At 51.2% G+C, this 14,664-nt stretch overlaps 1 protein-coding gene across 1 annotated transcript; it reads left to right on the forward strand.

Moving 5' to 3' along the window:
• The first annotated feature begins 233 nt into the window (after positions 1 to 233).
• TAGLN3 (transgelin 3) lies at positions 234 to 14,167 on the forward strand. Its single transcript, XM_039250348.1, has 4 exons — positions 234 to 584; positions 1,703 to 1,877; positions 11,876 to 11,978; positions 13,687 to 14,167. The coding sequence occupies exons 1-4, from the start codon at positions 405 to 407 to the stop codon at positions 13,826 to 13,828; spliced, it is 600 nt and encodes a 199-aa protein (XP_039106279.1). The 5' UTR covers positions 234 to 404; the 3' UTR covers positions 13,829 to 14,167.
• Positions 14,168 to 14,664: the final 497 nt, after the last annotated feature.

Genomic DNA, 14,664 nt, shown 5'->3' on the forward strand with positions numbered 1-14,664 from the left:
CCATCTCAGGGTCCCTGCCTCCGCAAAGCGCTTCTGGAGAGGGGAAGCCACGACCACCAGCCAGCCCCCTGGCTGCCTGGGGCTTCAGCCTTGATTGGGAGCCCTTGCACATCATCTCATCTCATCCCACCGATAGGCGGGACCGAGAGGGGCGTTCCAGCCCCCTGCACCAGCAGGGGCTTTATTCTAGAGTCACTGGCGCGTGGCTGCGCTTTTCTTTCGCGTTGGTAGGTGAAACCCCAGTGGCTTCATTGGCTCCTTGATTTAAACCCCGCCCGGCTTTCTGCCCGCTCTGCTGCTGCGGGGCCAGGCCGCCCAGCCGCGTCCCAGCCGCGTTCGCAGGGAGCCGGGGCCGCCGCTGCTATTGTGTGGATGCCGCGCGTGTCCTGTCTTCTCTTCCAGACATGGCTAACAGGGGCCCGAGCTACGGCTTAAGCCGCGAGGTGCAGGAGAAGATCGAGCAGAAGTACGACGCGGACCTGGAGAACAAGCTGGTGGACTGGATCATCCTGCAGTGCGCCGAGGACATAGAGCACCCGCCCCCCGGCAGGGCCCATTTTCAGAAATGGCTAATGGACGGGACGGTAAGGCCGGCGGCGATCTCGCGGCTGGGGCAGTGGGCTGGGAAGCCCTCCTGGGCTTTCTCTTCTAACCGGGGGCTGCAGGTGCAGCTGCGGCTGCCAAACTCCGTGGCTCGCGGGGTGGGAAGGGGCATGCCTTTATTTCTCCAGGGTTGAAGAGCCGGGCTCCCCGCACAGCTCCCTACCTGGCTTAGAGGATCCGCCACCCACCTGAGACAGGGCAGCTTCTTTGGGAGTTGTTGCCAGATCAGAAACCCTTTTGCTTTCTCCAGTGGGAATAGAGAGAAGGCTGTGCCTTCTATTTCTCCAGCCTTTACGTCCATCAGCGCTCGGTGGGGGGAAGGGAGGGTTATTTCTCCCCCCAGGGGATGGGTTAGCTACAAAGTACAACAAAGGAAAAGGCCGGAGAGGCTAGCCACCTTCGCCTCCTTCCGCGAGCCTTGCTGCCTGCGGCTGCTGGATGTCTGAATGCAAGGGTTCTCAAGAAACAGAAGGGAATCCTTATTTGATAACTGCTTTTCCGACCAGATGCGCCCGTGCGTTTGGGGGTTGGGGAGCGCTGAGTCGAACCAGCCCATCTTTTCCCCGCAGGCTGTGATTTACTGTTACATAACAGCTATCCCACGCCTCTGTTGGGTCGCCCGGGACTTGGGTTACAGGCATCTAGGAGGAGGGTACCCAGTTCAGTTCTTTTACGCATCACTGGTACATACGGCGTGAGTTTGGAAGCCTGATTCTCATCTGCCTTCTGAGCGAGGAAATAATATTCGATTCTATTATTTGACCTCTCCTCCCTCCATTGAAAGTCTGGAAATCACAGGCTCATCACCACACATTGTTGCCTATTTGTAAACATTCTTTCCCTCCCCCAGAGAAAGGAAGGGAGGAGCAAGCAGGGAAGGGGTGCCTGGGACTCAGCCCTGGAGTGAGGGCACCTGGATCTCTGGGGTTTGGCATGGGAACCTGGCCGCCCAGCCCTGAGCCGTGTGCTTCTTGGGGCGCAAGACTTGACTCTGGCCAAACCCGGAAGCTGTGCCCAGTAGGGCCTAGGACTCACTTTGCATTAGTGACGGGTAAATACAAAGGGGAGCATTGATTTTGTCTCCCCTTTCGCCCTTCAGGTCCTGTGCAAGCTGATAAACAGTTTATACCCCCCGGGACAGGAGCCCATTCCCAAGATCTCAGAATCAAAGATGGCTTTTAAGCAGATGGAGCAAATCTCCCAGTTCCTAAAAGCTGCTGAAATCTACGGCGTCAGGACCACTGACATTTTTCAGACGGTGGATCTATGGGAAGGTAAACAGCTCTCAGGCCTTTGGGATTATTCTCCCTCCCGCTCCACTTTGCCCATCTCTTTCTGAAACCTGCTCACAGTGTTCTTCCTTAAGCCTGTGTGCGCCGCGGGGGGCGGCGGGGGGGGGTGTGGAAATGGGGGGTTATCTGCTGTAACCCCCCGGCACTGTTAGCCTAAGCTCTGTGATGTTCCATGAACAAGGCTACCCTCCTCTGCGGGAACATGCACCCTGGGGAGGTGGCTGGGACCTCAGCAAACTAGCATGTAAACAGAAGGCTCCACGGAGAGAAAGCTAAAATGGTTACATGGATGCCTTTCATTCCCGTTACCCCTCCCACAACATACTCTTTCTGAACAAATGGTAGCTACTGGAAGAGAAGGGGGGTGGGTTGTGAGCGTGCTTCTGACTCACCGGCAGCAACAGAGCTCCCAGACAAAGCCGCCTGGCGCAGTTCTGTCATCCGTCTGAGAAATCAAGAGCACCCCCACCTTTTACGAAACTATTATCTGAGGGCTTGGTGACTATCCCTTCCAGATATATATTCTGCTCAGAAAGTGTGACACATGGTTTTTTTTTTCTTTCACATTTGTGAATTGGCTTAAGAAGTCTTATGAGGCATAAAAATCAAATTACATTTCTGGACGTATTTGACCATCCACCGTTACTGGGGGGAAATGATGTGAACGGAGACACTGCCCGAGAAGTTGGGACCTGCGGTCGTAGTGCTTAGTGTCCCCCTGGGCCCGAATCTGTGTGTCCGTCCGTGCAGCTGTTCCACACCAGGCCCGCCGGGCACCGGAGACACAGAAAAGTTCAAGCAGGCCTCTCCGGTAGGCTGTGCCCTCTCATGCTCGGTCACTGGCTGTTAGCAGGTACATCCGATAGGATGCCCAGGGCAGTGACCCAAATGGCCGTCCTGACAGTGAGGAGGGGGTAACTTTCCTGTGATCCAGAGACATGGTATTTTAAGAGGTATTTAGACAACAGTTGAAACAGATTTCTAGCAGAGGACCGTCCTACTAAACAACTTCTAAAGAAACAATCGCCTGCTTAACCCTTACACCCCCTCTGTGTCAGGCTAAGAGCTAGTATTTCCTGATTCCCTCACATGTGAGGTGTTAAAATGCTAAGACACCAATCGTGTAACCTATGTTTTGCCATTACTTAGACACTCACGTATCCAGACCTTCAGGCCAGGCCATTGGACTTCTTGGCCTCACTCACTTCCAAATCTCGTGAATGTCAGTTGAGACTTGGTTTTTGCTCTTTAAATCAAAACCGGGATGATTGTCCCGGCGAGGAAAGAGAGCCACTGCTTACCGATACTTCCCCGTACCGTCGGCAGGGTACGAGGTCTTCGCTGTGTCATACCAATTAATTCTCCTACGGTTCTCTGAGGTGTTGCGAATTTTCCCACTTCAAAGAGGATGAAGCTGAAGCTTGTCCGTCATTACCCGTACACGGCGTATGACCAGTAATTAGCAGAGCCAGACCTCAAACTTGAACTCTCTGATGCCAGAGACTAGGGAGGGCCTCAACTAGTCTGCCCTGTCATGCTTTGACCGGGAGGCTGTTTCCTGCACCTCCACCATGAGTGTGCTGTTGAGTCATAACAGGAGGATGAAGAGAAGGAGGAGGAGGAATCAGGAACATGTGGGACAGAAGGATGGAGCCCCTGCCCTAGGGGATCATGTGAATAGAAGGGTGAGCCCCCAAGTACAGGAATACGTAGGAAGAGAAAGAAACCGGGAAGTCTGTGGGAGATGGGGCCCCCAGGTGTGCTTCTCTGTCTTTACGTGACTGACAGTGTTTTACTTGCCTTTCCCCTTTTATCAAAGGCCCCGCAGGTGAACTTTACGTCCCAGGGGTGCTGGCAGTGAAGAGGAGGGGTGTAGGGAGCCACGGTCGCTGATGAACAGAGCAAGGGAGAGGTCTACACCACCTGTCCCAGCCCTGTGTGTGAATACTTACTAAGGGAGAGGGAGGTCAAGAAGCATGAATGAGACTGTGGTAGCCCAGGGTAGGGTCGTGGACAGGTGGGCTCCAGGCCAGGTTAATGCTCACAGAAAAAAAGGAATCAAGGCAGACACTGAGGAGCCTCACCCCCAGGGCAAAAAGGATGCAGCTTTAAAGGAAGAAAGGAAGGGGACTCACCCCAAGGGTGACTGACCTGGTACAGGTAGCCATGACTGGCACCAGCAAAGCAGATGCCTAGGGGTGTCCGCATGGCCTCCAGAGGCCCCAGGGCCAGTGGCCCCCATCACGGGAGGACTGAGGTTCCGGAACAGTCATTCTAAGGGAGGGATGCTCAGAATCACTGACGGAGGCCCAGGCCAGAACTGGTTACCATACAGTGAAGCAAGAGGTGGCGAAGTGGGTTGCTTTGGGCAGAGAAGGGAGGGACGGACTTGGCCTTGAGCCAGGCCAGGGTGAGACCCTGGGTACTGAGTGAGTGAGGCTGGGTCCCTCCCACCAGAGCCAGTTGTCACTCATGTCTGGGGATGAGCAAGCCTGAATCAAAGAGACACCACAAGGCAGGCCCGCATGTGTCTGCGCGCCTGTGAGGGTGCACGCACGTGTTTACTTGCACAGCTATCGGGCCATTTGCTTAGCTTAGTGCCACATGCCCCCTACTGCTCTGACGGTGGTTTTCCATTTATTCCCATTCCTTCCTGATTCCGCGCACCGTGGGTGTGGTGGCTGTGGCCGCCGCGGGTCCAGCCCTCCTTGCTTGGCCACTTCCTCCTCTGAAGGTGCCTTATGCTCGATAGCTCTCTGCCCCCTGCCCGCCATCTCCCCTGCTTGACGTCTTCCCAGTAGGGTCCTGCTTGCCCACGGCTGCCCAGTGACCCCGTGTTGCTCAGAGGCTGCAGACGAATGAAACTGCAGGAGCCCAGGATTGCCAGATGCCCTCCCATGTAGCATCTGCTAGACAGGCAGGGGCCCCGGATGGACCCGTTATCCCGAAGCCCCTTTTAGACGCACATTGTGAACTGTTTGGAACGAACTTAAGAGCAATCAGAATAAAAGGTTCTGGGCTTTAAAAAGGAACCCAGGGCTGAATGGCCCAGAAAACAACCCAACCACAGTGATAAGAGAGACGGAGCTAACTGAAGTTCCTCTGGGAGGAAGCTGGGGGTGTGCAACCCCTTTCAGCGCTGGGGAGGAAGCGGGGGGCCACTTGGAGCCCCGTGGGAGGACTGGAGAAGCTTTTCTCTTGGGTGAGGGCAGGTGAATGCCTGGCAGGTTCCTTCTGGATCCGTGGCGAGCGAGCGCCGGGAAGGGGTGGGAGTGGGGCTGTCTCAGCTGTCCATGACTCAGGAGAGCGCACCGGAGCTTAGACGTCAGTGTCTCGTCTGTGGAGGGAAAGTGGGAAGGAGACGCGGGAGGCGCAGGGAAAGGAAGTGTGTGTGTTTGTGTGTGAGAGAGACAGAGAATGAGAGAGAACACGGGAGAACTAGGGGGTGTGCTGGTCAGAAAGACTCAAAGAAAACTTACCCCGGAAGGTGGCCCAACGCAGGTTTCTGAGTCAGAAATTAGACCGCCTGGTTCATACCTCTGCTCCACCGCTTACCCCAATTAACTTCTCTAAGCTTCGATTTTCTCAGCTATCTATTTCACAAGGTCGATGTGGGGTTTCAATGGGATGATGCCTTAGAAGCGCTTAGCAAAGTGCCTGGCAATTGTAGAGCATAATAATATGGTGGCAAGGCAAACATCACTATGGTCATTGGCCTGTCCCTCTTTACGACAAATGGAAAACGAAGGCGATGGGAGCAAGGCTGGAAAGGCATTTATTCTGTCTTGGAACAGAAAGATTTCATGAGTGGCTTCATACAGAAGCCGATAGTGTTGCCTGGACGGCATCTGCCCTCTGTCGTGTGGTGCCTTCACTGCATCGGCCATCCTCCAATATGGAGGGCCGGCTTCACAGGTCACCTTATTGACATTTTTCTATCCTATGGTCACTATCCTCTTGAGGTCTTTCCCCATAATATACTGATTTGCCAATTCCAGACCCAGAAGATCTTGGTACAGTGAAAAGATGAGTTTGGAGTCGGGTAGATGGGTTGAAACTCTTTAGCTACATCCCAACTGGTAAACTTGTTTAAGTGCTCAGCTACTCAGAGCCTCGCTTTCCTTCTCTGTAAACAGTAAACAGGTCTAGCGCCTTCCTCGGAAGCTTCTTGTGAGGATTAAATGTGTAAAATGCCTATGACCATGCCCGGCTAATAGACACCTAATCAATATTGGCTTCTTTCCCCCATATTGTAAGTCCATCAGCAACTAACTTTTGGTTTCTCTGCACAGCCACATGGTGAGCAAGCATTAGACATGTAGAATTCTAGAATGTCAGAGCAGACTGGACTCAAAGATCAATCCCATCTGATTACTTTTCTCAGTAGTCCTACTGACAAGGATCCTGGACACATGGTTTTGCCCTGCCCCCGTTCCCTTTCCTTGATGACTAGGAGTCAGGGAAGAGTGTGGTTTACATTGGAGGTGGGGTGCCTGAAAGGTCCAAATATATATTCTCTGGGGACGTGGCTCTATGTGTGTCATTTCGAACAGCAAGAGCAAAGAAACATTTCACCCAATCTGAGAGACACGGGGATCTCGTGAGGTACCTGTAGTGACTTGAGTCATCACAACGTGCCTGCTGCCTGCAGCCTCCTTTTCTGTCAGAACAGTCTCTGCTGCTCGTGACTCTGTTTGGCAGGTTTCTCCTTCAGCAGTGGTTCTCAACCTCGAGCCCCGTAAGCTTCTGAAAACACAGCCCTGGTGTTTCTGAGGTATTAAATCTGGGGTAGGGCCCAGGAATTTGCATTTCTTACCGATTCATAGGTGATGCTGCTTCTGCTGGTCTGGGAACCCGACTGTGAAAACCACTGCCCACCAGGGAGTCTGCAGAAGGGCAAGCGACAAAAATTCACGAAACTCACAGAGCAAGCCCAACCTACTCTCTGACATTTCTCCTTTGACTGTGTTAATATTTCCTCAATCTTGAGTAGAGAATTGGGGGGCGGTGACTAAGTTATTACTCAAGGAAAGAAGAAATGATTCCAGAAAGATGAAAAAAGCCAGTCTTCCAAGAGTAACAATGAGTCAAGACTGATAGAAAATGGAAGTAGCTCTGAAGCCAAGAGTTTTGACTATAAACTGTAAAAAACTTTTATTTAAAAAAAAAAATTTATTTATTTGTTCCGAGAGAGAGAGCACTAGCAGGGGCGGGGCAGAGAAAGAGGGAGAGAGCGAATCCCAAGCAGGCTTCTGACATGGGGCTCGAATTTACCAACCGTGAGATCATGACCTGAGCTGAAACCACAAGAGTTAGCCACTTAACCAACTGAGCCACACAGGCGCCCCTGTAAAAACTTTTAGTATTGATAGTAGAATGTCCCACTCTGACTTTTACCACCCAAATGACTTCTCTCTGGCTTTCTTTCTTTTTCTTTTTAACCCTTCCGATTATTTTTTCTTCCTAACGACATGCATAAGATATCACGAAAACAGTAAAAACAAAATTCAAGAGAACAAGACCCTTGTTTAAGTATCTTTATGGTAATAGCACTCAAACTTTATGGGTAATAAGAATCCCTGGTTGGGAGACAGAGGGAGGGCCTTACGGGGCTGAACCCTTGACCCCACCCCCCGGAAGTTATCATTTAGTAGTCTGAAGTGCAAGACCACACTTGGGGAAACAGCGCTTTGTGAGAATGCAGGAAAGAGGGCACACTCGGTTGTCGAGAGTCTCTGAGAAAAGGTTTGCCAGGTTGAGACGAGGAGGGGCTACTACGCCACCATCTGTTTTTCTATAATTGCAAGTCTAATATCAGCCTTTCCTGTAAGAATAGGGTAGAAAAGCTCAGGTCGCCTGATCAAAATGCTGAGCTGGTAGTGTGCATTTGGCCTCTCCTATTCCATGTGTCACTTCCCTTTTTATGGCCAGGGGTCTCACTTTTAGGTCACCACCAAGGACTCAGCATCTAGAAAATTCCCAGCCCTTCCCTATAGTGGATACTTCTTTTAGGACAGTTCTTCTTTTTGTTCTTGGAAGAATAGCCTTGAGCAGTGTTTTCAGGCTGCCTTGCCAAAGTGTCTAGGGGTAGCTTTCAGGGCTGCCACAGACTCTGAGCTGGCTTCCAGCTTGGGTCAGAGCCCTTCTCATTATTGACTTTACCATTTGACTTTCTGGAAGATGTCTCCGAAGGGAGGAGTTTTTGTTAAGGATTACTGTGCAGTGCTTACCGTGTGCAATGTTCTTAACAAGCGAAAAGCCAAGTAGTGGAACAGTGCTTGCCTCTCCATCTGGCTGTGTCAGAGTCTTCTCAGGATATTGCTCCAGAATCTGAATTTTTAAGATTTTCAGGTATTTCAGAGAGAGACAGAGTGTGAGCAGGGGAGGGGCAGAGAGAGAGGGGACATAGAATCAGAAGCAGGCTCCAGGCTCTGAGCTGTCAGCACAGAGCCGGACACAGGGCTCGAACCCACAAACTATGAGATCATGACCTGAGCAGAAGTCAGATGCTTAACCGACTGAGCCACCCAGGTGCCCCTCATTCTCAGTTTCTGGTAAGCAGTCTACTTTGTGAGCCACCCTGCTTCTCAAACTTGCCTAATGGTGTAAATCACCTGGAGAGCTTATTAAAAATAGAAACTCCCAGGCCTCCCCCCAGGCCTGCTGAATCCAGCTCTGAGGGGAATGACTTTGAAATTCATATTTTTAAAGAGATGTCCCCCGTGCTATTCCATAAATTGTCCAAGAGGCTTGGGAAACCTCGTTCGGAAGTAGTCTAGAAGGCCGTGTTCTAGGCAGATGGTTACAAGATTCACAGATCTTCCTTCACCTCATTGCTCCTTTAGACATTTAATATGTGACCCCCCGGTTACAGATATCAGCCTCTAAAAATGGCCCCTTCCCCCCAGCAGCCTGTGATCCGGGCTTCGGAGCTGGCTAGACAGGTGAGGCTAGAAAAAGGCCCTCTCGCCATTTCAGCACTTTCATGCCGTGGTTCCTCAGGAGGGATGTCTGGAAAGCACACGAGACAAGTCGGAGAGGCAGATTTCTGCTCACAGTGTTACTTAGAAATCGGCCACGATGAACTTGACCGGCACACTGATGGGACACCCTAGGCCCCAACTCTTCTTGCTTTAACCTTACTTGAGTTGAGACCCGGAGGAATTATCCCAAACAAGTACACTCAAAGACTTATGGCTCTTGGGGTTGGTACCGTTGACCTTATGGGGCCCAAGAACAGTGACCTAATTTCGTCGCCTGTGCATTCCCTCTGGCCTGGTGCTGACAAAGCCATTGCCACCCCTTCAGATTATCTCTGATTGCTGAGGAACGTGCCACCCCAACCAACCTGCGGTGGGGACCCATGGCTGATGGCGGCCCAGTGGACTGTGTGTGGGCTTTGCGTTCAGACCCCTGAGCTAGTGCCAGGCTCTGGTTTAACTTGCTGAGTGACTCTGGGCACATTAATTAACCTCCCTGAATTCATTTTCCCATTCATACACTGGAGGGAATAATATCCATTCCACTGGGTTGATGTCATGTATAATAAAGTATCCAGCTTATAATTTATATCAAATCTCTTACCTTGGGATCTTTCTTAAGGAAAGCGTTTTCAGTGTGTTCTTGTCAATAAAGCCTCCTTCCCTGGCTTCTTCTGCCCGATCATGTAATTGCTTCCTTTTCCGCCTTCCAGGATGAGGGTGGGTGGTGGTAATAGGTCCAGGCTCCTGGGTGTCTTACCCTTGCCAACTTTCCCCCCTCCTTCCTGCCCCGGTTACTGCAATAGGACACCAGCTAGTTTCCTGTGAAGGGGATGGGTCTGTGCTAACACAGCCTGCTTCTGCGCCCGGGGCTCCAGGGCCATACCTGCGGCTGGGCTGCTGGGTGTCAGGCTGCACATTCCCACAGATCTGGACTTACCAGACCTGCGCTTTCCAACCACCAGAAACCGATTTCCTGTGGCCCTTGTACAGAGTAGGGTTGAATGTATGCTCTAACTTTCCCAAGCCTCCCTGTGCTTAATTATTGCTGTAAGTTCTCTCTAATGGCTCACTGCTTAAGAGCAAACCCTCTCCCCGTCTCTTTCCACAGAGATCCCTAAGAATATCATCACTACAGGGGCGCCTGGGTGGCTTAGGTGGTTAAGCGTCCGACTTCAGCTCAGGTCATGATCTCACAGTTCATGGGTTGGAGCCCTGCGTCGGGCTCTGTGCTGACAGCTCAGAGCCTGGAGCCTGTCTTCGGATTCTGTGTCTCCCTCTCTCTCTGACCCTCCCCTACTCACGCTGCCTCTCTCTGATTCTCAAAAATAAATTAAAAAAAAAGACAAAATTAAAAAAAAAAAAGATTATCATCACTACAGCTCTTTAAAAAAAAAGATCCCATTACACAGTGACAATTACAGAAAAGCTTTGTATCTATGGGAGAGAAGTCATTCTAAGAACCACCTCTGGGTTTGTTCTCAAGTCTCACGATTCCTTGTGCCCTCCCCCATCCATCTGCTGCCCAGACACTCCATTCTGCACCTCCCCAGCTGCACCTTGAGTCCGGGGACTGTCCAGGGACAGCATTTCGCCACTGTAGCTGTCAGCCAACCCGGCCGGGCCTCAGGATCCCGGAAACCACCCTGTGGTTAATAGGGTAGGGAAGAAAAGTGAGGGAAGATGAATCTACTGTCTCTCTCTCTCCCTCTCCTCTCCCTCTCTCTCTCCTCTTTGAATAGATGGACATCCTGAACTGGACTTCCTCTGTGGACCTGAATTGTTTATTTCATTAGACTTCTACTCCAGTCTTGCTTCCCATCTGCCTTTCTCCTGTAATTCTGTATTCCCCAGTGACCGAGCCGCAGCCGCACGGCCGGAGAGAGCAGATGGCTCACTCAGCGCCAAGAGGGCCTTTTAGTGTTTGCCCTTAACTTTGCCGGCTTCACCCCCTACGCCACCTGCCCCACTGAACCTTGCCTTCCTTTCTAACCCTGTGCCTTGAGCTTTGCACTCCACACTCGTGCCGTGCAGGGATCTCTGTCTAATCCAGGGCTGACCGCGAGGTAGCCTTTTTCCCAGCCCTGGGCGGGACCGTCAGCTGGGAGGGAAGAAAGGAGAGAGGATGGGAGGAACAGGCTGACTCACGGGGTCACTTGCCTCCTCTGCAAATTCAGGGTCACTGGGCTTCTCAGAGCATGCCTCCCCTTCCCACTGTATGAAGGGGCACACCACACATGTCTCTCCCCCCCCCCACTCACACACACACACACACACACACACGACAGCTATTTATTATTTCCATTTAGCTCCTTCCAAGCTGCAAAAATAAAGGGCCCACCATTTGTGTCACATTGAGTGCTTTCTGTGTTGATTTGCTTGCCTTCATTTGCCAGCCTCCAGTCCAAAGAGCAAAGTGAATGCTCTTGGAATCAATTGAATACATCAAGTGAATACAATTCAATGCACATGGCTGATTTTAGACCCTTTTAACCCAGAGAAAGCAAAAGGAGCCACCTGGGGTTTAGCACATTTAATCCAGCCAAGCAACTTCTTTGCAGTTTCCTTCCCCCCAACCCCAAATCCCACCCCCAGTCCAGAGGAAAATCCTCTTCTGCAGACCAGCTCGCAAGCCCACCCGCAGGATCTCCCCTAGCCGCAGTCTGTAGAACCCACTGAAGCAAGGGCCTCTGCTCAGGGCGGGGACCTACTTGTACTTGAGCTGATAAGTGTTCGGAATGTTTTATTCATACAGCAACTATGAATGAATTAGAAACTGGGCAAGTCGTATAGAGAGTAGTATTTGGTGGGGGGGAGGGTTGTCCCTTTCTGGAAAGTTTTGCCATGGTTATCTTGGGGGCTTTGAGAAGTATTTGATCTCCTTGAATGGGATCGCCTACAGCCTCCCATCAGAACTTTCTGCCCAGAGGACCAGCCCCATCTTTCCAGATTCCTTAGCCTTGACACATGCTTGGCTTTGATTTCCTGGTTGGCTTGCAGGGAAGGACATGGCGGCCGTGCAGAGGACTCTGATGGCTCTTGGCAGCGTTGCGGTCACCAAGGATGATGGCTGCTACCGGGGAGAGCCATCCTGGTTTCACAGGTAAATAGCCCTTCCTGCCGCCCCCCTCCCCCGCCCCTACCCACCCCACGCCCAGCCCCCCACCGAGGAGGGTGAGTTTTACAAGAAAGAGCATCTGCAGCGCCAGAGGCTATTGCAACACTGAGCATTTGGGGCCCACAGCTGATTCCCCAGGAACCAGGAAAGACTGATGCTGTCATTCAGGCCAACAGCCCACCCAGGGCTGAACGGTTGGGTGTTTCCTACTAGATACTGGGACCCTCCAGCTCTGGCTGCGCTCTGTTTCTACAGACGCTAGGCAGGACTGAGGTGGCTTGAGGCCTCAGTTTGGTTTTATTATGATCCAAGGAGCCCTAAACTTATTTACTTATTTATTCTTGCATTTAATGAAAGGAAAATATGTCCAGGTTAATGTCTGTTGTTCCAGTGTATTCATTTATTTTTTAAAATGTTTTTTCATTTTGAGGCAGGGAGCATATGCATATGAGCGGGGGAGGGGCATAGAGCCCTGGGGGGGGGGGGGGGGGGGGGGGGGGGGGGGGGGGGGGGGGGGGGGGGGGGGGGGGGGGGAGAATCCCGAGCTCCATGCTGTCAGCTTAGAGCCCTATGTGGGGCATGATCCCACAGACTGTGAGATCATGACTGAGCCAAAATCAAGAATTGAACGCTTAACCAACTGAGCGTCCCAGGCACCCCCCACCCCCACAGTGTATTTTTTAATAGCAGTCTTTTTCACTTTCAAAAGTGGCATGGTCTGGATAATGTATTATGGGGTCATGTCCGTAAAAAATGTATTTTCTTGTCGCTGTTGTTTTCAGGGGTGGAGGGAAAGCAAGGAAGCTTAAACTCCACCCAGTAGCTCAGGGGGCCATGGAGGCAAAAGAGTGCTTCGTAGGAGATAATTGGCCCTTCGTTTCCCTAACCCCTCTTTCTTTTTCTAGACAGTTATAAAAAGGAACCCCCTCGTGTCATTTTAAATGATCCTGGTCCGAGAACCTTCTAGTTACTGGCCAGTTAAAACTCTGTTTTTAGTCCCAGCTTTGCTAGCGACACATTGTGGTTTATGTGACCCACAACACCAAAATTAGTTACTATCTGGCTCTTTACTGAAGTTTGCTGCCCTCTGGTTAAGAGTAAGAAACTTTCCCTCCTTAACTCCTAGGTGCTACAGCTCTACAACAGGAAGGAACATTAATCCTTTGCCCTCCATGGGGCATGGGATTTATGACGTGCTTTGTAAAAAGTGCTGATTGTAATTTTCACAAGGGCTTGAGGTAACTTTGAGAGAGAGGATGACAGGAAGGTTGTCCGAAAATGAAGTCACTGATCTTTCATGGAAATTCTGAAAAATAATCTGGGTTCTAAGGAGTTGAGAGCTCATGTGTCATGGAAGGGCCTACTCGGAGTAGAGCTATCACTCTATCTATCACTCGTGATAGAACCATAGCCCAGGATAGGACTAACAATCAGAGTAGGGCCATAGCTCAGGGTGGGGCGTTGGCTCACGGGAGGACCATAGCCCTTGGTGGCCATTGCTCAAGGTGGGGCTGTAGCTCAGGGTAGGATCACAGCTCCTGTCAGTAGTATAGCTCAGTGTAAGGCCTGCTATTCTATTTGGTGGCCTGGTGTTCTATTTAGTGACCCCAGTAGAGCCTTTCTAACTACATGTCTTGGGAAGGGTTTGAAAACTGTCAGAATGACATTATTGCACCTCACTTCCTCTGCCCAGGAAAGCTCAGCAGAACCGGAGAGGATTTTCAGAGGAGCAGCTTCGCCAGGGACAGAACGTCATCGGCCTGCAGATGGGCAGCAACAAGGGGGCCTCCCAGGCAGGCATGACCGGGTACGGGATGCCCAGGCAGATCATGTAAGATGCTGCCTCCCGCCGCCCCGTGGAGAGGACGAATGTTCCACACCACGGTCTCTGTGATAAAGGAATAGTTAGTCACCTTCTGACCTTCTCTTTCTCAAAGCCTCCCAGTTTCTGGTTTTTGCAAGTGCTGCATTTCTGCTGAAAATCCGCGTTGCCTACTGCTGCCACCTTGTGTTCATTTAGAACTATGCAAAGACTCCGCCTCCTCTTCCTGAGCTCCCTCTTTTGCCCAAAAGTCTCCCTTTGTCTGATTATTTATTTATTTATTTGCCAAAAAATCCCCCTCCTCGACGTATGAGAACACACCTAATAAACAGATTAGTCTTGTGTCTTCGAATGTAAATGTCATCCTTCGCCGTAGGGTCTTTGCGAGGCAGGGCTGGCCTCCATTCACCCGAGGGGCCAGCAAGAATTAAGCTTCAGCTGAAGGTATAGAACTATAGGCTAGCTTTGAGGAAGCCCTGATCAAGTTGTGTTCTTTATCTTGGCAACGGCAGTAGAAGTTTAGACCTAGTTTTGCCCACTCTGACAGTCTAAAGCTGGGAATTCCAGAACAAGGTCTTTGAGTCCCTTGGTCAAACTACCTACCTTGCGCTTACGATGTTAGATTCTGTGGGAGAGCCCTGGAATGAGCAAGCCGAAGCTCCAGCTCTTAAGGGGCTCTCATATAGAGGCCCAGGAAGTATTTGCTGGATGAATGGTTTTATCAAATAATGGGTGACGATCGAAGGAAAGAGCAGTAGTTACTTCTGCACCAATGATCTTCCCTCTGCAGGCCGGACGCTGGGTCTGATGCCCACATTTATATAGTTCCTCATGAGCCAAGCATTAGAG

The sequence above is a fragment of the Hyaena hyaena genome, unplaced genomic scaffold (genome assembly GCF_003009895.1).
Source record: "Hyaena hyaena isolate Hyena2069 unplaced genomic scaffold, ASM300989v1 scaffold_366, whole genome shotgun sequence".
Classification (NCBI taxonomy): domain Eukaryota; kingdom Metazoa; phylum Chordata; class Mammalia; order Carnivora; family Hyaenidae; genus Hyaena; species Hyaena hyaena.